General features: G+C 42.3%; 2 protein-coding genes across 13 annotated transcripts in view; one reads left to right on the forward strand and one right to left on the reverse strand.

Annotated features, from left to right (window-relative positions):
- The window catches only part of NCOR1 (nuclear receptor corepressor 1), a 93,705-nt gene extending 84,523 nt beyond the window's left edge, over nt 1-9,182 (reverse strand). Inside the window, exons 1-2 of the mRNA XM_081805997.1 lie at nt 9,079-9,182; nt 7,835-7,841 (exon numbers count right to left, since the gene is read on the reverse strand). Coding sequence (XP_081662123.1) covers nt 7,835-7,841; nt 9,079-9,182 — 111 coding nt within the window. The remainder of the gene's footprint in view (nt 1-7,834; nt 7,842-9,078) is intronic.
- Nucleotides 9,183-10,001: 819 nt separating this feature from the next.
- The window catches only part of PIGL (phosphatidylinositol glycan anchor biosynthesis class L), a 101,291-nt gene continuing 88,302 nt past the window's right edge, over nt 10,002-22,990 (forward strand). For 3 of the 12 annotated variants that reach the window (XR_014140613.1, XM_081805677.1, XM_081805673.1), the window contains exon 1: nt 10,007-11,271. Coding sequence is in view for 11 of the 12 variants with exons in the window: in XM_081805677.1 (XP_081661803.1) it covers nt 11,037-11,271 (235 nt within the window). In the remaining variant the exon portion in view is untranslated. Of the gene's footprint in view, nt 11,272-22,990 lie in introns of all 12 variants that reach the window. The other 9 variants (XM_081805676.1, XM_031030869.2, XM_081805678.1 and 6 more) reach the window with 6 other exon arrangements.

Consider the following 22,990-nt stretch of genomic DNA (forward strand, 5'->3'; position numbering starts at 1 on the left):
GCCTGGGTGGCTCAGTTGGTTAGGCAACTGCCTTCGGCTCAGGTCATGATCCTGGAGTCCCGGGATCGAGTCCCGCATTGGGCTCCCTACTCAGCTAGGAGCCTGCTTCTCCCTCTGACCCTTCCCCCTCTCATGTACTCTCTCTCATTCTCGCTCTCTCAAATAAATAAATAAAATCTTTAAAAAAAAAAAAAATCTCAGCAAGAGGGGCACCTGGGTGGCTCAGTCGTTGGGCACCTGCCTTCGGCTCAGGTCATGATCCCAGGGTCCTGGGATCGAGCCCCGCATCAGGCTCCCTGCTTGGCGGGAGGCCTGCTTCTCCCTCTCCCACTCCCCCTGCTTGTGTTCCCTCTCTCACTGTGTCTCTCTCTGTCAAATACATAAATAAAAAATTTCTAAAAAAAAAAATCTCAGCAAGATGTCTTATTGAGTCCCACAGAATAATTCTAAAGTTCATCTGGGACAACACATGGACCAGAATTATCAAAGTCTGAAGAAAAAAAAAAAAAAAAACAGAGTAATGAACAGGGGACAACCCCTATCAGCATTAAAATTATAAAACAGGGGTGCCTGGGTGACACAGTTAAGCATCCAACTTGGTTTCACCTCAGGTCATTGTGAGATCAAGCCCCATGTCGGGCCCTGCTTTCAGCGGGGAGCCCGCTCGGAGTTCTCTCTCCCTCTTCCTCTGCCTGCCCCCCCCCCCCACATGCACCCTCCACACTCTCTCTCACTGAAATAAATAAGTAAATCTTTTTAAAAAAATAAGTAAATAAATAATAAAATTATAAAACAACAGCAATTTAAGGGATATGAGATCAAGAACATAATAAATTAGAAACAGTTCCAAACATATTTAGTAAATGACAAAAGTTGCAAATCTAATCAGTGGGGCAAAAGATGAATTATTCACTAAATGGTGCTCACACAACTGCTAACTATCTGGAGGAGAAACATGTACACATATATTCCCCCAAAATATATCTCTACCTCACTTCTTATACTGGAAATAAATTCCAGATGGATCAAAAAAATTAGAAGTGAAAAAATAGGAAAGAAAAGAAAAAAAATGAAAGTTCAATTAAAATCTGGGGAGTTCTTTGTCTAAAAAATACAAAAAGGCATATGGTCAAAAGTCTTCCTCTCATTTATACGCCTCAGTCACTCAGTTCTTACAACAACCAACATTACCAGTTTCTTGGGTTTCATTTCAGAAACATCCTATAACATACAAGCAAATAAGTATACATTATTTTTCCTCTTTAAAACAAGCAGTGGCATGCTATACAATAATATTCCTGTTACTTTTTTAGTTTAATAGATGGGTGAATATTTTAAATTTTAGAGTGAAGAAGTCTTTCTAAGTAGAGCATGAAACCCAGAAGCCATATACGGACTACTAACGAAGACAGCTAACATTTATTATTTACTTACTATGTGTCAGCCACTGTGCTAAATGTTATTTTACATTATCTCCAATCTAAAAATAAGCAAACTTGGGGCGCCTGGGTGGCTCAGTCGGTTAAACGTCTGCCTTCTGCTCAGGTCATGATCCCAGTGTCCTGGGACTGAGTCCTGCATTGGGCTCCTTGCTCAGCGGGGAGCCTGCTTCTCCCTCTGCCTGTGGCTCCCCCTGCTTGTGCTCTCTGTCTGACAAATAAATAAATAAAATCTTTTTAAAAAAAATAATAGTAATTTAAAAAATAAGGAAAGTAAGGCTTAGAGAGGTTAGGTAATGTGCCCAAGGTCACACAGAGAACACAGAGCAGGACTGGGTATATCTGACTACATAATAACACAAAAGAGGGGCGCCTGGGTGGCTCAGTCGGTTAAGTGTCCAACTCTTGACTTTGGCTCAGGTCATGATCTCAGGATCATGAGATCAAGCCTGAGCCTCCATGTGCTGAGCGTGGAGCCTGCTTAAGATTCTCTCTCCCTCTGCCCCTCCCCCTACCTCTCTCTCTGTCTCTTTCTCTCTCAAAAGCAAACACACAGAACAATAGCTGGGAGTGGGGCACCTGGGTGGCTCAGATGGTTAAGCGTCTGCCTTTGGCTCAGGTGATGATCCCAGGGTCCTGGGATCGAGCCCCACATTGGGCTCCTGGCTCAGCAAGGAGGCTGCTTCTCCCTCTCCCTCTGCCTCTCTCCCTGCTCATGCTCTCTCTCTCTCTCTGTGTGTCTCAAATGAATAAATAAAATCTTAAAAAAAAAAAAAAAGAATAGCTGGGGGTGGGGAGTGTGCATATGTCTGAAAAAAGTGAATACCTTAATATATAAAGAGCATATCAATCTGAAAAAGACCAAAAACTCCATCAAAAAATAACCTAAAGCAGGCAATTTATTAAAGAAATACAATTCCCCTCATAAAAAAATTCCAACCTCAGTAGTAATTGATAAAAGCCAATTAGAATCACTTCCACCCCCCCACCCCCCACCCCGCCTTCTTAAATTGTCAAAATGTTTTAATTTGTAACATCCAGTACTGGCCAGGGTTTGGGGCATACTGATACACTTGTATCAATATCTTTCCAAACCTCCACTGTTCAGGTAACAGCAACTCCACTTCTGGAATCTATCCTACAAAACTGCTTGCGCAAGTACACAAAATACACAGAAATAAATCACCTCAGCTCTGTTTTTCTGAAAAAACAAAAAGACAAAAAAAAAAAAACCACTAGTAGCCATAAACTGGTTAAACAAATCATGGTATTTTCATAAACAGAATACTATGTGGCCATTAATGACAGAAATAGCTCTAAATATACCAACATGAAACAGTAGCACATAAAAGAACAATATATTATGATCCTGTAATACAGGAAATTACACACACCAAAAAAAAAAAAATCTGAAAGAATATGCAACAAACACTTAGAAGATTATATCTAGGAAATGGTACTGTCAACTTCTTTATATACTTCTATATTGTCCTTCTGTAAAACAACATATTACTTATAATAGATGAAAGACAAAGATTCTAAAATAAACACATCCCCCTTCACTCATTAAAATGGTTTTGTGTGACTATACAGCAACTCCTCCTTCCACTCCTCCCCTCCTGCTCTGTTCAGTTCCCTCCTCCCCATCCTTCCTCCCTCTTCCCCCCAACACATAAACACCCACACACACATAGAGTTAATGGACTATATACTCCCTACATCTGGTATATTTATACTGTGTATATTTTAGGCTGTAACTCCTAGAAAGCACAAGTTTTGGTTTCATTCCAAATACATAAAAGTTATTGTAATTCAAAACTGAATTAAAAGAACCTAATCAAAAGTAACACAAAGTTAAACGTCTTTGAACAGGAGTTCAAAGACATGATGATTACAATTTAAAACAAATATTTCCAAGTTATACAAATCTATATGCTATTGCCAAAGAAATGAACTGCCTAAAACAAATTACTCTGACTCTGAACTGTCCAGGACAACAAAAAAGTCAAGAAGAGTCTGTCAGTTAAATAAAAGTGGGGGGGGGGGAGGCGAACTGTAACCAGAAAGGTGACCCTCAAAGCAAAACTAAGTGTCAAATTTTCCTAGAAAAATATAACCTCAACTTATTCTGGCTTAGTATCAGTTTATTCATATATAACCAAACAAAAACAAAAAAACCCAGCCCAAGTTTTATTCCTCAAATAGACACGGGGTGGGAGGAATCAAAATACTTTGGTCACCTTGACTTTTCATTTGCTCTTGACTAGTATACTTAAAGATTTAATTTTTGATATTAAAACTAAACAGTACTATTCTTTCAAAGGGAACCCTTCAAAGGTATTCTTCAATAATCCTATAAAAGGGCACCTGGGTGGCTCAGTTGGTTAAGGGACTGCCTTCGGCTCAGGTCATGATCCCGGAGTCCTGGGATAGAGTCCTGCATCGGGCTCCCTGCTCGGCAGGGAGTCTCCTTCTCCCTCTGACCCTACTCCTTGTGCTCTCTCTCTCTCTCAAATAAGTAAATAAAATCTTTTTAAAAAATAAAAAAAATCCTATAAACAAACTATTCCATATTCTTAATTCACAATTTTTTCTAACCACTGAAACTACTCCAAAATTCCCTTTATATATATATTAACATATTCTTGTTCTAACATTATCTGAAAATAGTCAGATGAACCAATCCCTTCCTTCCTTTCTTTCTCCCTAAAATCCCAGTAAACTGACAAAAAAAAAATTTTTTTTTTTTTAAAGATTTTATTTATTCATTTGAGACAGAGAGAATGACAGAGACAGAGAGCACATGAGAGGGGGGAGGGTCAGAGGGAGAAGCAGGCTCCCCGCCGAACAGGGAGCCCGATGCGGGACTCGATCCAGGGACTCCAGGATCATGACCTGAGCTGAAGGCAGTCGCTTAACCAACTGAGCCACCCAGGCGCCCACAAAAAAAAATTTTTTTAATGTTTTGATAATTCACGGATTATACTTTGTCTCTCGCTGACACTGGTAAATTTCTACCTGTTTTTAAATTTACATAAACTATTCATCAAGTTCCCACACGTGGATCAATCAGCTTCTTCAACAATGGTACCAAGTAACTCTAGCAGTTAGGTTTTTTATGCATTTAACAAATTTCTAGTACACACTTTCTGGGTACGGTGTTATTCTGGGAGTTGAGGTAGACATGAGATAGAGACATGCCCACAATAGGCTTATGGTCTAGCAGGGACTAAATGGACATGTACATAAATAACTATGATATTATAATAGAGACATAAGTAAAGCGTTAAGAACTTCCAAAATCAGAAATACACATCTTTGGAGAAGAGGGAGTAGGAGGGAGACTTCCTGGCTGAAGTAATATATGATTAAACCCTCAGAAAATAGGCAGAATTTAAATGTGGTAGATTTCAGAAGTAAGGCACATTAGGCTAAACAGGCATATTATTTAACAGCCCAAATGGAATAAATATGACATGCTTCAGTACTCATGTGAGGATTTCAGTTGAAAAAGAACAATATGCTTCTTTCTTTAAAATAAATTTTATGGAGGGGCGCCTGGGTGGCTCAGATGGTTAAGCGTCTGCCTTCGGCTCAGGTCATGATCCCCAGGTCCCGGGATCGAGCCCCACAGCGGGGAGCCTGCTTCTCCCTCTCCCTCTACTGTTCCCCCTGCTTGTGCTCTCTCGCTCCATCAAATAAATAAATAAAATCTTTAAAAATAAAAAAATAAAAATAAATTTTATGGCATAAGTACCTATAGAAAACTAATACTACATGTGCGCTTTTCAACATAGCATTAAGAATACAGTCCACATTCATGCTATTTATCTAAGCTTTTATTTAACAACTGAAGTCCCTCATACTTTAGAAAAAAAAAAAGATCCAGAAGTTTGAAAGTAGATGAAGCAAGGGGTGTCTGGGTGGCTCAGTCGGTTGAGCGTCTGCCTTCAGCTCAGGTCATGATCTCTGGGTCCTGGGATCCAGCCCCTGCATGGGACCCCCTGCTGGGTGGGGAGCATGCTTCTCCCTCTCCCTCTGCCCCTCCACCCTCCTGCTTGTACTCACTCTCTCTCTATCCCAAATAAATAAAATCTTACAAAAAAAAAAAAAAAGGAAGGAAGAAAGAAAGGAAGAAGGAAAAGCAAGCAACAGCTAATATATAAAGTAATTTAACCTGTTTGGGTCTCAGAAGTTCCTAACCGTCGACATAATACAATTTCTATTACTGTAATACTTAAATTCCATGAACTATCACTAGGTCCAGACAATCTCAAAGACATTTTTGTTTAAGAAGATATTCATCACAGGGGCGCCTGGGTGGCTCAGTTGGTTAAGCGACTGTCTTTCGCTCAGGTCATGATCCTGGAGTCCCAGGATTGAGTCCTGCATCGGGCTCCCTGCTCAGCAGGGAGTCTGCTTCTCCCTTTGACCCTCCCCCCTCTCATGTGCTCTCTCTCTCTCTCTCTCTCTCATTCTCGCTCTCTCAAATAAATAAAATCTTTTAAACAATACGTTTAAAAAAAAAGAAGATATTCATCACGGATTAAAAATTAAGCAAACCAAATAATTCCCAGTGATCATATTATTGATGTAGATCAATACTAATTTTTTTCAAACTATATTTTCATTGCGGAAATTTAAAGTTAAGATAAACCCAATACCTAAGCTGAATAAGTAATCTCTCATTCCCCATCCACCCCGATTTTTGTTCTAATTGTCAATCATCACGCTGAATCATCCGATGGATGAGATGGTGGAATGAGTCCCACACTGGATGTCAGAAGATTGGATTCTACCACTGGCCAATTGCAACAATTCAGGCAAATCACTTCGCTTCCGTGACCCTCAGTTTATTCACGAGTAAAGTAAGATTAGATCATCTATGACTCTAGATCCTATAATTCTATAAATTATTAGCATTCTATTTTAACCAATTTAGTTTTTGTTTTTTGTTTTGTTTTTTGCGATCACTTTTAAGTAAAAGTAACAGTAGCGCCCACGGAGGAATCGAACTGAAGAACTCCACAGGAACATTAACATGGCTTTCTATGGTCTCACTCTCAAATGCAAAGAGAACAAACAAACAAAAAAGTATGTTGTATCTGAAGACTATCCAAGTAATATTTTGACCACACAAGCTTCTGGGGTAGAAAAAATAGTAGAAGAACAGTAAAAATGTTCAAGGAAAACCACCACCACAAGAATACCAAATAAAAAACAGATGTCCTACATACAGTTATTGCTACATGACAGAAGCTTTTCATAGCTTTTCAATACTAAGAAGTCCTGACAGAAAAAAAAACGAAATGTTTTCTTAACCATCAATCTAAATGTACTTCTTGCATCCTCAAACCTGAAAAAGACAAAATATCAGGCAACCTAGAGACTTATTTGTGCACATAATTGATCTGCTCAACTTTACACCTTTACAAGCATTTAGTAATGTACCCTGAACATAAAAGGCATGTCACACCAGTTGAACAAGTGAATGAACTACATATGAATCTCTAATCAACAAGTAAGTCCATAGAAAATAAATTGTGGGGGCGCCTGGGTGGCTCAGTCATTAAGCGTCTGCCTTAGGCTCAGGTCATGATCCCAGGGTCCTGGGACTGAGCCCTACATGGAGCTCCCTGCTCCGCAGGAAGCCTGCTTCTCCCTCTCCCACTCCCCCTGCTTGTGTTCCCTCTCTCGCTGTCTCTCTCTCTGGCAAATAAATAAATAAAATCTTAAAAAAGAGAAAAAAAAATTCTGATCAAGCTTTACTACTTCTTTGCAAGGTATTCTAGCAAAATGCAACATCTGAAAAGAAACTGAAGTAACTAAATAGGCTAGACCTCCATGGTTCCCAGGCATCAGTAAGAATCTGAAATTGCAATTAAGACAAATCACAAAATACAATTAAAACTGAGTAACAAAACACACTAAAAAAACTAAGTAACAAATAGCCTGACATTTACCTACATCAATCCCTGGCCTATTCAAAAGGCTTTGCTTCCTACTGCAGTAATGGCAAGAAAATCTCACCACTTCCCAAATTAAAAAGAAAAAAAAAAAAGCTTACAAAAACTTGACTATATTTACCTAGCTTTGGAACCAACTTTTACTCAATTAAATTCAAAGAAACATAAGTTATTTTCAAGCATTTTCTTTTAAAAAATTATGTGAGCACACTGAATACTTAAGTTTTACTGTCTGATTAAATGCAAAAAGGCATTCAGTTAAAAATATATCTTTCTCAGAGGCGATGGAGGGAATCACAGCTATAGTACGTAACAGGCCTATTCAGGTTAAGTCGTAATGTGAATACATTTTTCTAATTAGAATACAATGTTTATTCATTCAACAAACATTTGCAGTGTCAATACCCTACACAGAAAATAAAATCATACCTGGTGCCTTAAACGTAAAGATAAAATCTGAGAAGGGCCTATCCTGATCTCAAGAGGAGATAAAACTAGTTCCTAAATACCTAAATACAAGGTAGAAAGTGTGAATGCCACGGGAGATGTGCAGATAAGCACTTCAGGAGTGCAAAGGAAGTTGTTACTACCTCACAGAAACATAACCCTTTCTATCTGTTTAAAGCAATTTCATAACTATTAACTCTCTTAGGATCACAGCAGCCAACCCTAAGAGAATGGATATTTTCCTACTATCATAGATGAGGAAAGGGAAGCACAGAAAGGATGATCATGTTCCAAAATGTCACTTAGTAAAAGGAAGAATCAGGACTCTTTGTATTGTATTTTCTCTGGGGGAGTAGTTCAACATATGGTAAGCCTTTTGCAAAAGGAAAGAGTATTTTGGTATTGCAAGTAATCCTATCCTTATGTATGTATGTAAGTATGTGCATATTATTTATATATACGTGTGTTAACCTTGATTTCTGTTGACAGGTGTGCTTAAAGCAAGGCAAGGCAACTGTGTACTATAAATACTAAAATAAATAAATAAGCTCCCACCGGATCTAACAGAATAAGCGAATACAAACACTATTTCTTCCTCCAACAACCTATGTTTATTTCTTTGGTAATTTTTACCCATTTCTAAATAAGATTCTAAAATTGTTCTATCTGCTCCTGAGCCCAGGCCACTTGGTTCCTCCAATAAATATTTTTATGAAAGGGTACATTAAGACGTTTTTTTAAACTATTAAAAATTAAATAATGCCAACGGCTCTTCAGTTATGGAAAGGTCAATCCCATGTGACCTATTAGCAGCAGTTATTGATCAAGATATGTTGAACGAACGAATGAATATCTGTAGGCATTTTAAAATCCCGGGCCTGTTGCTCTTGGCTCAGTGTTCTGTCTCTCATCATTGCCTCACCAGGATGCACACAAGGAACGCAAATTTCAATATTAATTAGGACATGATCAGGGAAGCAAATCTGATGCAGGTGAATACACTAATCCCAAAGATTAGAATTACCTATATCACTGCTCTCCAAGGTTAACTCTGCTGAAGTGGCGCCATGGCGTGCAACATCAGTAAAAGAAAACTGACGCTTCCTGAGCAAACACTTTTCACAAATACCACTTATTCCCACGTCCACCTCTAATAACGACTACACCTAATCCAGTCCAATCGAAGAATTCAGTCTGCTCTCCATTAAGACCGGTTTCTCAATTACAGTTTCTCAAATCCTTCTTCCTCTATAAAAGAGAATTCATCGACTTCACCCAGTAAAACACCAATAATAAAAGGCAGGAGGTAGAGGGTTCCGATCTTTGCCATCTCCGCTACTACCCACCCTTCGCCATTACACCCCGAAGTGGTTTGCTTAGAAGGTGAACTAGTTTGCTCTTCACGCACTTGTCCATCGCTGTCACCCTCCCTAAGCCCTTCCACACTCCCAAGACGGCCACCAACTCCGCCTCAGAGTGAGCCCAGGCCCGCCACCTGTGCCGGCCCCACCTGGGCTCCCCCGGCCCTCCCGGTCTCCCTCGGTCGGCCCGCAGGACTCCGCACGCCCCCTCCCCACAGGACACCCGGCCGGCCGCAGCCCATTCTTCCTCCAAACTCCATAAGCCTCTTCCCCTCGCCCAGCCCCAGCTCCCCGCCGCGCCCGAGTCGCCCCGGGCGGCCGAGGGGGAAGGGGCTGGGCGTCTGCGGCGGAACCGGACCTACCGGGCCCGCGACGCCCCTCGCCGGGCCGAGAAGCCGCTCCCGCGGCCGGCGCCCTGGGAGCCCTCGGAAGCCCCGGAGGGAGCGGGGGGCCCGGAGGCCGGGGCTGCGGGCGCCGGGGCCTACTCACCAGGAGCTGGCGGAGCGTGGTAGCCGGCGCGCCCCCGGGCCTGAGGAGCAGGACGCGGCCCCGCCGCGCGTCCCTACCCCGGGACCTCGCTCGGCGCGGCAAGCTGGGAGCTCACTCCAGCCGCCGCCGCCGCCGCCGCTGCTGCTGTTTCGCCACCTTGGCCGCCATCTTGACTCAACCCCTCTCCCTCCCCCTCGGCTCCGGCGGCCGCCGCTAAGGCGGCTCCGGCGCCGGCTCCTCCTCCTTCCGGAGGGCTGGGAGATCGACTCCCTCCGCTGGCCGAGCGCGGCTCCTACCTCGGCCGAGCTTCCTGGGTCGCCCCGCGCCTGGTCCCCTCGGCTCTCCCCTCAGCCTGGCGGGCGGCGGTCCCCTCGAGCGGAGACGCGCCGGGGCCAAGCCGGGGCGGGCCGGACCCAGCGCGCTGCCATCGCGCACTCGGGCCGGGGCGCCCGCCGCGAGCCTGCCGGCTCCCGCGCGCTCGGGGCCTTCCCCGGGGCGTGGGAAAGGGAAGGACCCGAGGCCTTGCCTCGGGCCCTGCGACCCCTCCGCGGCGCGGCGGCACCAGGCCCGCCGCCTCCTCCGGCCCGGGCTGCGGGGAGCGAAGGCAGGTCCCCAGCGCTGGGAGCCAGAGGGCTGCACGTCGACCTACCCAAGATAGTTTCCAGGGCTGCGGCTGTAATTCGCAGCGGGACTTCACTGACATGTCAGGCGCTGCTGATTTGTCCGTGATGTCGTTCCTTAATCTAAAGTCACCCGTCGGAGCAGCCCGTGGCTCTCGGCGACTACGAAGTGCGCTCGCTCAGCCTTACCCTTCTAGAGAATCACTGGACGGTTCCTCGTAACCGCGTGCTTTTCCTTCAGAGGAGCCACCGCTCCACAAGCCAAAATGAAGAAGGAAAAACAAAGTCGGTTCATCCGGATAAGGGGCTAACAAATAATTACGAGGAAGCCTAGGGTTTTAATAAATGAGTTACAAAGTGGTGAATTGAAGAGAGGAGGGAATTCAAGAGAGGGAGGGCAGGTATTTTCAAACGCTTCTTTTTAAACCCATGGCACTGTAAGGACAGGGGCAGAAAGCTGGACGGCAAGGGGTTCGTCTCTGAAATCGAGAAGGCAAAAAGACGTCGTAGAGATTGCATAAAGTAGAGAGAACTAGATAAAGAACGGTTGGGAGGTGTCCTTGTAAAACCACAACAGGAACCCAACGTTTAGAGCCTCTCGTCGGCAAAACGGACTTAAACTCGGAACGCAGTTTCCGCGAGTGCAGTTTTCCCGCCGGAGGCTGGGTGTGCGGCAGCCTTCCTCCTGCGCAGGCGCAGTGCCACTTAGAGCGGATGGAAGCCGTGGGTTTTCTGTGTTTGGCAGCGGCGATCCTAGCATGGGGCTTCCTGTGGGTTTGGGACTCCTGGGCAAGAATGAAGAGTCTGGAGCCGGCTGGCGTCCCGGGAGATGGAAGCAGGACCCTCCTGGTGATCGCGCACCCCGACGATGAAGCCATGTTCTTTGCTCCCACTGTGCTAGGCTTGGCCCGCCTGAGGCACCGGCTGTCCTTGCTCTGCTTCTCTGCAGGTAGGAGGCTGGAGGCGGGGCGCTGGGAGCCGGGGCTGTGATGGGTATTCAGGTGCTAACCTGTCTCAGTCGGCTTCTTCCCGAAGGGAAGCTAAGTTTAGGGAGCTGAGTGAGTGCAACGAAGGTCCCTTCTCTGGGCACTTCACGGAGGATGGTGGCCCCAGCCTGTGGGCTGTAGCGGCCAACTTCCCAGGTGGGTTGGGGACGTCCAAACAATCTAGGGTGCATCGTACCTGCTCAACCCTTAACATTTTACTACGGAAGGTCGCACAGGACGTTCCTGCTGCTTTTAAAATCCACTTTCTGCTAGAAAGTTGCATACGTCAAATTGAAGGGAGAGACTCAGGTCATTAGACGAGAAAATAATTTTATGGGTAATTCTAGAATTCAGTTCCACCAACCTTCCGTGAAGAGGCCTTTCAAAGAGTAAATCCTCCTTTACCATACTGAAAAGATGGGCTGAGAAAACAAAAATTGACCATGATACTGGATTATGGTGATATTTGCTCAACTGTATAAATGTCATTGAACTGTACATAGACAGTGGGTATGTAAAATTATACCTCAATAAAGCTATTTTTAACAAATGCCCATGACCTCTTTTCCCACTTGGTTGTGTGTCATTACAGTTTTTTTTCTACACTGATTTTCTACAGAAATCCCGTTTTATATAATTTTACATTTTTCACTGAACATTAGTTTTCAGTCATTTTCCAAATATTTATTTGTTTTTTATTTTTTAAAAAGATTTCATTTGAGAGAGAGAACGAGCGGTGGGGAGGGACAGAGGGAGAGGGAGAAGCAGACTCCCCTCTGAGCAGAGAGCCCTACAAGGGACTCTATCCCAGGACCCCAAGATCATGACCGCGCGGAAGGCAGACTCTTACCGATTGAACCACCCAGGCGCCCCTACCAAATATTTATTAAAAATTTATGTACATATGTTAATTAGTTGAATTTAAATAAATAAAAGAAATTATAGGTTAAAAATTAATAAAAAGCCACTTTTTTTTTAAAGATTTTATTTATTTATTTGAGACAGAGAGAATGAGAGACAGAGAGCATGAGAAGGAGGAAGGTCAGAGGGAGAAGCAGACTCCCTGCCGAGCAGGGAGCCCGATGCGGGACTCGATCCTGTGACTCCAGGATCATGACCTGAGCCGAAGGCAGTCGCTTTACCAACTGAGCCACCCAGGCGCCCCATAAAAAGCCACTTTTTAAAGAAAAAAAAATTATGTGCACGGCACATTACTGGAATGACCAAAATCCACAGCATTGACAACACCAAATGCTGGTGAGGATGTGAAGGAACAAGAACTCTTCCTCACTGATGGTGGGAATGCAAAATGCCTCAGCCACTTTGGGAGACTGTTAGTTTGGCAGTTTCTTATAAAAACAAAACATGGGGCGCCTGGGTGGCTCAGTTGGTTAAGCGACTGCCTTCGGCTCAGGTCATGATCCTGGAGTCACAGGATCGAGTCCCGCGTCAGGCTCCCTGCTCGGCAGGGAGTCTGCTTCTCCCTCTGACCCTCCCCCCTCTCATGTACTCGCTCTCATTCTCTCTCTCTCAAATAAATAAATAAAATTAAAAAAAAAAAAAACATGCTCTTACCAAACCATCCAGCAATCACCCTCCCTGGTATTTACCCAAATGAGTTGAAAACATGTCCATGCAAAAACCTGTCCCCAGATGTTTATAGCAGCCTTACTCATAATTGCCAAAAATTGAGAGCAACCAAAACACCCTTTAGTTGGTAAATAGATAAATAAGTTGGTACATCCAGATGATAGAATATTATTCAACGCTAAAAAGAGATGAACTATCAAGCCATGAAAAAACATGGAGGAACCTTAAATGCACATCACTAAGTGAAAGAAGCCAGTCTGAAAAGGCTGCATACTGTATGATTCCAACCATATGACATCCTAGAAAAGGCAAAACTATAAAGACAGTAAAAAGATCAGTGGTTGCCAGGGGTTGGGGGGAAAGAAGAATGAATTGAAGGAGCACAGAGGATTCTTCAGCAGTGAAAATGCTCTATGATATTATAATAAGGGATACATGTCTTTGTACATTTGTCCAAACCCTCAAACTGTACACCACCAAGAGTGAACCCTAATGTAAACTATGGACTTTGGGTGGTTATAATGTGTCAGTGTAGGTTCATCCATTATAACATGTACCACTCTCATGGGGGATGTTGATAATGAGAAAGGCTATGCATGTGTAGGGACAAGGGGTATAAGTGAAATCTCCATACCTTCCACTCAATTTTGCTGTGAACCTAAAACTGCTCTAAAAAGCATAATTTTAATTAAAAAAAAAACACTTTGTAATTTAAAAAATTATATGCTAGTCCTTATACTATACCCTAGGAATAAAACAGTGAAAACAAGCTAGATTAGGATCACGTCCTTGTGAAACATAAGGTAAGCATTTACTCATGTTAATAAGAACTAGATAATAATAGCCTTTGTTTGTTTCAAGTTTTTATTTATATTCTGGTTAATTAACATATAGTGTAACATTGGTTTCAGGATAATAGCCTTTTAAATGGTTTCGTAGAGATAAACCTTAATTTAGTCATCCCTTTATTGTATGTATATTTAGAGGGTTTTTTTTTTTCCAGTTTATCACTATTACAGGTAACAGTGAACATCTTTATGTATTTCATATTATTTCATTAGGACTGATTTCTAAATCTGGCTGTTTTTAAGGCTTTGCATGCAAATCAAATTCCCCAAAACCTACCAATTTATATTCTCACTGACAGGTAGTGAGAGTATCTCCCTCAATATAGCACCCTCTCTAGCACTGACTAGTATTTTTTTTTTTATATTACTTCTTGGTATAACACTTTTTCCCCTCAAAATCTTTTGTTGCCAGTGAGGTTAACCCATTTTTCATTTATTGAGAATATGGGTCTAAGCACTATTCTTCTCAGTTTGTGCTATTAAGGATTTTAACTGTAAATAGATACAGATAATGGCCTCACTGTTTCCTTTTAATGGTATTTGTGTTTTATATTACAACTGCGGGAGACAAATTTTAACAAATTTGTTTCAAGATCTAGGAGAGAAACCTGGATATTATTCACCAAGTATTATAGGTGCAGTGACTTCAGTAAATTTCTCCTTGTTTTTCAGCAGGTTCAAACCAGAAATTAAGATATTTTCAAATGAAAAAATATAAAGCATGCCCCTGGTATATATTAAACACACAGTATCTTTGTCCTGCAAGTGTTTCCTCTGAATTGAACTTGCCATTTAAATTGTTCTCTCTTGTAACTTTTTTAGATATTGATTTATAAGAGAGAGCGTGGGGTGGGGGGTGCAGTGAGAGGGAGAGAGAGAATCTTAAGCCGGCACGGAGCCCATGGCGGGGCTCCACCTCAAGACCCTGAGATCATGACCTGAGCCGAAATCAAGAGTTGGATGCTTAACCGACCAAGCCACCCAGGCCCCGTCTTGTAATTTTTAAATTCCTTTTATTTTTTAAATTATTTTTCAAATCCCCAACTCATTCAAAAAGTACAGATTAAACATTACCTACACTCCTAATTTATTTTAACATGAAAAACAGGAAGCTAATAGCTTGTGATACAATGAGGGCGGGGTGCCTGGGTGGCTCAGTCATTAAGCGTCTGCCTTCAGCTCAGGTCATGATCCCAGGGTCCCGGGATCGAGCCCCGCATCGGGCTCCCTGCTCCGCGGGAACCCTGCTTCTCCCTCTCCCACTCACCCAGCTTGTGTACCCTCTCTCACTGTGTCTCTCTCTGTCAAATAAATACATAAAATCTTTAAAAAAAGAAACTGTAGGGGCGCCTGGGTGGCTCAGTTGGTTAAGCAACTGCCTTGGGCTCAGGTCATGATCCTGGAGTCCCGGGATCGAGTCCCGCATCGGGCTCCCTGCTCGGCAGGGAGTCTGCTTCTCCCTCTGACCCTCCTCCCTCTCATGCTCTCTGTCTCTCATTCTCTCTCTCTCAAATAAATAAATAAAATCTTTAAATAAATAAATAAATAAATAATAAAAAAAGAAACTGTAATGGCGTTGATAGAGAAGATACTATGGACACAAAGTGGAGAAAAGCATGAATTCTCATCTCAGGGTTTTAGATTAAGGAAACTTCTCCAAAGAGGTTTTCTTTCGAGCTGGCCTTTAAAAATAGGACTAGGTATATCGGCAATGGGCCACATTGTTCTAGGCAGTAGTACAAGCATCAGTAAGTCTTGGACTTAAATCAGTAATTCATTCTAACTACATTGCCAGTTTTAAGGGGCAGGGAAAGAAATGTACTGTTTTGTTATTAGTTCCTCATTTAATCCTCTCAGCAATCCCATCATAGTCATTATTAAATATATAGAACACTGTGTGTGTGTGCCTGTTTTACAAATACGGAAACTGAATCACAAGGAGGTTAAATAACTTGACCAAAGTGACCAGCTAGAATGTAGAGACTCCCAGACCCTGTTCTAAACCATTACACCCAATCTGCCTGTTGCATTGTCTAGTATACTATGTCAGTCGAGGAAATAACTATTTCCATTCCCAGTATATGTTCCAAGACGCACTAGTTCATCAAGCTGCTATTAAATTAAATGTGGGGGATATTAGCCAGATGTGCTATCCCCCATTTAGAGGTTCACAGCCCTTAGAATATCAACATCTTTGAGAAGTCTTGTAAAATAGCCCATTTAACTTTGTTTCGTCCAACAAATTTCCAATTTATGTAACCACCAAAGTATCTATTAATGTACACATGGGAGAAAGCTGTAGTAGATAATAGGCTGTTACTGAATACATTCGGTGGAGAATTAACACAACCAGTTCTGTGTTTTAGAAAGCTCATTCTGGTGGCAACGTGGAGAATGGCTTCGAGGGAAAAATTGGAGTTGGGAAAACCAATTCAGCCCCTCCTTTCCCCTGAGACTGTACTCCACCTCTCATACCTGAGATTTCCCTGTATCTGTGATCCATATGCTATTCTCTTTGTCAGTTGGACATCCCTCTGCCAATATCATGCTGTCTTAATTACTGTAGGGTTTTGTTTTGGGTTTGGTTTTGTTTGGTCTTTTTAAGATTTTATTTTGGGGGCACCTGGGTGGCTCAGTTGGTAAGTGTCTGCCTTCGGCTAAAATCATGACCTCTCCCTCTGCTGCTCCCCCTGCTTATGTTCTCTCTCTCTCTCAAATAAATAAATGAAATCTTAAAAAAATATATATATATTTTTTTTTTTTAAGTAACCTGTACATCCAGCGTGAGGTTCAAACTCATAACCCTGAAATCAAGAGTCACACTTTCCACAGACTGAACCAGCCAAGCACCCATTTTTGGTTGTTTTTTTTTTTTTAAGATTTTATTGGGGCTCCTGGGTGGCTCAGTCAGTTAAGCATCGGACTCTTGCTTTTGGCTCAGGTCATGATCTCAGGGTCATGAGATAGAGCCCTGTCAGGCTCTGCGATCAGGGTGGAGTCTGCTTAAGACTCTTTCCCTCTTCCTCTGCCCCTCCGCTCCGTGCTCTCTCTCTCTCTCTCAAATAAATAAATTTAATTTAAATTTAAATTTAAAATTTAAAAAAAGATTTTATTTGAGAGAGAGAGGGAGAACAAGTGGAGAGAAGGACAGAGGGAGAGGGGCTCCCACTAAGAGGGGAGCCCGACACGGGACTGGATCCCAGGACCCTGAGATCATGACCTGAGCCAAAGTTAGACACTTAACCAACTGAACGACCCAGACGCCCCAGCCAAACACCCCATAATTACTGTAGCTTTTATACACTATTATCTGGTATGATAAGCCCTCTGATCTGTTGTTCTTCAGGGTGTATTTGCTGTTTTTGACCTTTTTTCTCCCAAATACATTTTAGAATAAGGTTGGTTGTGTTCAAGGAAAAATTTTTCTGGCATGTTTATTGGACTTTCACTGACTCTGTTGATCAATTGTAGGGGAAGTTGATGTATTTTCTTTTTTTCTTTTTTTTTGAAAGTTGATTTTTTCAATATAGTCTTCCCGTCTATGATTTTATAGTCTGCTCATTTACACTGGCCCGCTTTAATGTCTATAAAATAGTTTTATAACAGTCTTACATATGTATTGAGATGATTAGTAATTTTGTCCTTTAATCTGTTTCTCATATTCAGAGGTTCTCTTTGCAAATAGTATAGTCTCATTACATTCTCATAGTTTGATACTAATTTCTTTAAATATATTAAATACTTATATCTACTTCTAATAATTCTAGTTTTTGTAGTCTTTGTGTCTGATTCTGCTCTTTGAATAACTCCTTCCAAGTGACTTGTTTCCAAGTATATTTTGCGGGTCAGGTTTTTTTTTTTATCATAAGCACATGCTTCTTGGAACCATATTTATAATAATTTAATGACTTATATTTGCTTCAGCCAGGCAGCAAAGGGCACAACCCACCTTAGATCACTCAAAATTTTACACTGAGATTTTTCGGGCCATAGAGCTAGCTTAAGCTCAGGGCCCAAACCCAAGGGCATTAGCTGTCTAATGCTGGGTGACAAATTATCTCAAAACTTAGTGGCTTACGGCAATAATGATTCCTTATCTCTCATGGTTTCAAATAGCACAGTAGTCTCTACCCCACAATGCTCAGTACCTCAGCTGGCAGCCCCAAAGGCTGGGGCCTAGAATCACCTGAATTAGCTAAAGATGCTGGCCAGAACTACTCTCTGAGAGAGAGCCTGCACTAAGGGGTAGCCGCATTACCTTTTATGGTCTAGCCTTGGAAATCAGGCAGGATCACTTTGACTGCAAGGCAGTCCCAAGTCACATCCAGATTCAAGGAGAGAAATAGACTCCACCTGTTGATAGGGAGCAGCAAGGTTCTCTAAGTACATGTGGGACTAGAAATATTGCTATAGCTGTTTTTGGAAAACACAGTGTGCCACACCAAGTGAAGACAAGCACGTACTTAACAATTCTTAGGGGGTGACATTTTCCTCATTTTCCCTCCCTCTGGAACCTGAGACAGAGATGTAGCCCTACCATCTCTGTTTAGAGTGGGTTTTCTCCTTGTTCCCCTGCTGTAGATAGTGCCTCTTGAAGGTCCTATCTTCGTGTAGAGGTCTCCTTATTTGTGCCCAACCTTTATCTCCTCCTCCCCCAACTTTAGGCCACCAGGCACAGGTGCCCTGGCTTCAGGTGCCCTCTACCTGTCTGGATTTGTGCTACCTATTTAAGACCTCCAAAGAGAGCCCTTACTTTCCTGCTAATTCAGCCATACATTCTTTTCTTTTTTTTTTAACATTTTATTTATTTATTTGAGAGAGAGAACAAGCGGTGGGGAGGGGCAGAGGGAGAGAGAGAGAGAGAAGCAGACTCTCTGTTGGGCAGGAAGCCTGATGCGGGGGTGGATCCCAGGACTCTGGGATCATGACCTGAGCCAAAGACTGATGCTTAACCAACTGAGCCACCCAGGTGCCCCCCAGCCATGCATTCTAAAACATGTTTGCCTTTTATTTCACATGTTCAGATATTCTGTGCTAAGAAGGTCTCTCCAGACATCTGATCCACCTTACTTCCTAAAACAGAACTTAGCGGGATATTTTTAATATTGCTTTTTAACCATGAATAATTCTTCACCATTTTCCTCATTGAGCTATATTTCAATCCAGCCTCAAGACGTTAGTCTCATTTAACTTTTTTTTCTTTCTGATCCGATACATTTGGGACTTCTAAAAAAGTATGATCTTAGGGGCGCCTGGGTGGCTCAGTTGGTTGGGCGACTGCCTTCGGCTCAGGTCATGATCCTGGAGTCCCGGGATCGAGTCCCGCATCGGGCTCCCTGCTTGGCAGGGAGTCTGCTTCTCCCTCGGACCCTCCTCCCTCTCATGCTCTCTGTCTCTCATTCTCTCTCTCTCAAATAAATAAATAAAATCTTTAAAAAAGTATGATCTTAAATATTAACTGTATGCTGTTGAGAATAGAATAAATTTGTAATATTTAAAAATATGAATTCTGGGGCACCTGGGTGGCTCAGTCGGTTGAGCATCTGCCTTCGGCTCAGGTCACGGTCTCAGAGTGCTGGGATCGAGCCCTGCATCAGACTCCCTGCTTGGTGGGGAGTCTGCTTCTCTCTCTGCCCCTCACCCCACTCTCGTGCTCCCTCTCACTCTCTCTCAAATAAATAAAATCTTTTAAAAATATAAAAAACAAAAAATAAATAAAAATATGAATTCTGTGTATACCTGAAACTGTTACACATCAATTACATCTCAATAAAAATCAAAAAGGGAGGGCCTGGGTGGCTCAGGCGTTAAGTGTCTGCCTTTGGCTCAGGTCATGATCCCAGGGTCCTGGGATCAAGTCCTGCATCGGGCTCCCTGCTCAGCAGGAAGCCTGCTTCTCCCTCTCCCACTCCCCCTGCTTGTGTTCCCTCTCTCGCTGTGTCTCTCTCTGTCAAATAAATAAATAAAATCTTTAAAAATAATAATAATAAAAATAAATCAAACAAAAAATAATTTAAAAAATAAAATAAAACTTGAATTCTGTTTCTTTAAGGGAGTTACGGAAACTTCAGAACATGACACAAAGGTTACATATATTTCTGGTCCTAATTTATAAAAATAAATTAAAATTTCATATTTGTATGCATAATATACATATATATAAATAAAATAGGTGCTTTTCCCTAAGGTTTAGTTTGATAGGACTTCCATATGATTATGTCAACCAAAGAATACATAGGCATCCAAGGACTAACTGAAAACAATGCTTATTCATAACTGTTGATACTGATGGGTGAACTGATAGGTTAGCTGTTTATGAGCATTTTATATATTTCTTTTTTTTTTTTTAAGATTTTATTTATTTATTTGAGAGAGAGAGTGAGAGAGAGCATGAGAGGGGAGAGGGTCAGAGGGAGAAGCAGACTCCCCACTGAGCGGGGAGCCCGATGTGGGACTCGATCCTGGTACTCCAGGATCATGACCTGAGCCAAAGGCAGTCACCCAACCAACTGAGCCACCCAGGCGCCCCTAGATTTTATTTTTAAGTAATCTCTACACCCGGCAGGGGGCTTGAACTCACAACCCCGAGATCAAGAGTTGCACGCTCCACTGACTGAGCCAGGCAGGTGCCTCTGTTTTTTTTGTTTTTGTTTTTGCTGTAGCCATCCTAGTGGGTGTAAAATGATACCTCGTTGTGGTTTTGCCTTGATTTCCCTAATGGCTAATGATATTGAGCATCTTTTCAAGTTCTTATTACCCATCTGTCTTTGGAGAAATGTCTGTTCAAGTAATTTGAGCAATTTTTTAAAATTTTATTTATTTATTTATTTGAGAGAGAGAGCACAAGTAGGCAGAGCAGGCAGAGGGAGAGGGAGAAGCAGGCTCCCTGCTGAGCAGAGAGCCCGATGCGGGGCTCAATCCCAGGACCTTGGGATCATGACCTGAGCCAAAGGCAGCCACTTAACTGACTGAGCCACCCAGGCGTCCCGTCATTTGACCAATTTTTAATTCTAGTTTCGTTTTTAAATCATGATTTCTCCAACTGGGTTCATACTAATGGAAGAGAGTCTAGGTCTTTTGGTTTCAACTTCCATTGGGGGACCGAGGCCTTTGGCTTCTAGTAACACTGCCTACTCCTTTTATCTGTCCATCCTAGGGTTGGTAGTTACCTCTTGCTGTCACTAATCTCTGGCCACTTCACTGGTCACTGTTTTGTTTTGTTTTGTTTTTTTAAGGGGGTTGGGTCAGAGGGAGAGGGTAGAGAGAGAATCCCAAAAGCAGGCTTCACACCCAGCATGAAGCCCGTGGCAGGGCTTGATCTCACAACCCTGAGATCACAACCTGAGCTGAAATCAAGAGTCAGACTGAGCCATGCAGGCACCCCTCCTATTGGTAAAAACTTTTGAAAATATACTCCCATTATATGTGTGTGTGTGTGTGTGTATACATATATATATATATATATATATACACACTTATTTATAATTGTATTAAGTACATGGCCCATTGAACTGGTGTGAACATTATAAAACATTAACAAACGTTGACATATAAAGGACACGGTATACAAATTAAGAGGAAAAGTTCTAAAGCTTTTTCTCACCCCAACAGATAATCTTGTGCATCCCAGAGTACACCTACCCTAGTTGGACACAGTTCTAGAGTGTGTCATTAAGGGCTGCTGAAGGATCTCAGACACATTCTGCTGAAGTGCTTACATGTTCACCAAGCTTAGGGAAAATTTTTTAAATGGTCTCTGACTTCAACTCCCTAACCTATTTTAAGTTCCTTAATTCAAACACAAAGTCATAAAACCAGCTCCATAAACTCACTAGCCTCCATTCTAAGTAGTTCCTCAGAATCATAATCAGAGTCTGATGTGCACAGCCTCTGGACTTAGGAAGTGTTCATTAGACTTTTTTTTTTTTAAAGATTTTATTTATTTATTTGACAGAGAGAGACACAGCAAGAGAGGGAACACAAGCAGGGGGAGTGGGAGAGGGAGAAGCAGGCTTCCCGCTGAGCAGGGAGCCCGATGTGGGGCTCGATCCCAGAACCCCAGGATCATGACCTGAGCCGAAGGCAGACGCTTAACGACTGAGCCACCCAGGCTCCCCTCATTAGACTCTTTTTCACCAAAGATCAAATAACCTTGAGGTGAAATAGGAGAGGGTATGTGTATGGATTTGAGAGGAACCTAAAATATAATAGCCATCATAAAACTGACTATAGTTTCCATCTGACTTAAAAAAAAAAAAGTAAAATATTGTGATGAGAACAATACGAAACTAAGCTATTATCTGTGGAGTCTTTTTAGGGTTAGTCCCTTTGTTGGATACAATGTAATGACTTGTCTCCTTTCTGGGTTCAAACAGTTCACAACTAGCACTAGAGTAACTCCCACCAAAGTTGAAAGGTCTTGCAGAACTGTTTTTGTCTGGGTTATCTGGCCAGTAAAGGAAGCCCCTCTTGGTTCAGTACTTCATGAGTGGGTGAAGTGTGCTGGACACCAGGATGATACAAAGTTGAAGGAGACTGTGACTTTTAAGGTCAATGACATTTAGGAATTCATAATCTGATCATGGAGAAACATTCATACATCTGAGCAGAATACTGGAAATGATTCCTTGCTGGAAGAAATGGGAGACTTCCCAGAGGGGATGCCATTTGGTCAAGACAATGAAAATGGATTGTAATTCAGGAAGAAATGAAGCAGAGGAGGGGGAAGGTAAAGTTAAAGAAGTCGAGGAAAGAGAAAACACTGTGTACTGAACTGGGTGGATATGTATTGCCTCATGTAATCCTCAGGAAAGCCGTAGGAGATGGTCATCATCTTCACTTTACAGGTGGAAGACCTGTGGCTCGGGAAAGTTAAGTAACTAGCACACATTACACATGCAATTATCTGCTGGAGAGTTGAATTAAGGGGTGCATTAGCTAGACAGTTGCTCATAAGTGCAGTTTAAGTGGTACTAAATCTTCACTGTATATTATTTGTAAGGATACAGAGAAGCTGTACTTAGCAGAACCGTTCTTAGGAAACAGAATATATGTGTTGGGAAAAGAAAGGATATATAAGCTATTTGGGGCACCGATGTGGTCAAGATCCCCCAGGGACACATTTTCCTGTAATACTCAGGAGTAAGAGCCTCTTCTTTAAATAAACGTTCAACAGATTTTTGAGGACTATCAATTAAAAGACCCCAAATTAATAGCGTGCCCAGGTACCTGACTTATTCTGTCT

This window comes from Leptonychotes weddellii, chromosome 15, assembly GCF_054177405.1.
Source record: "Leptonychotes weddellii isolate Sample4059 chromosome 15, ASM5417740v2, whole genome shotgun sequence".
NCBI classification, from domain to species: Eukaryota; Metazoa; Chordata; class Mammalia; order Carnivora; family Phocidae; genus Leptonychotes; species Leptonychotes weddellii.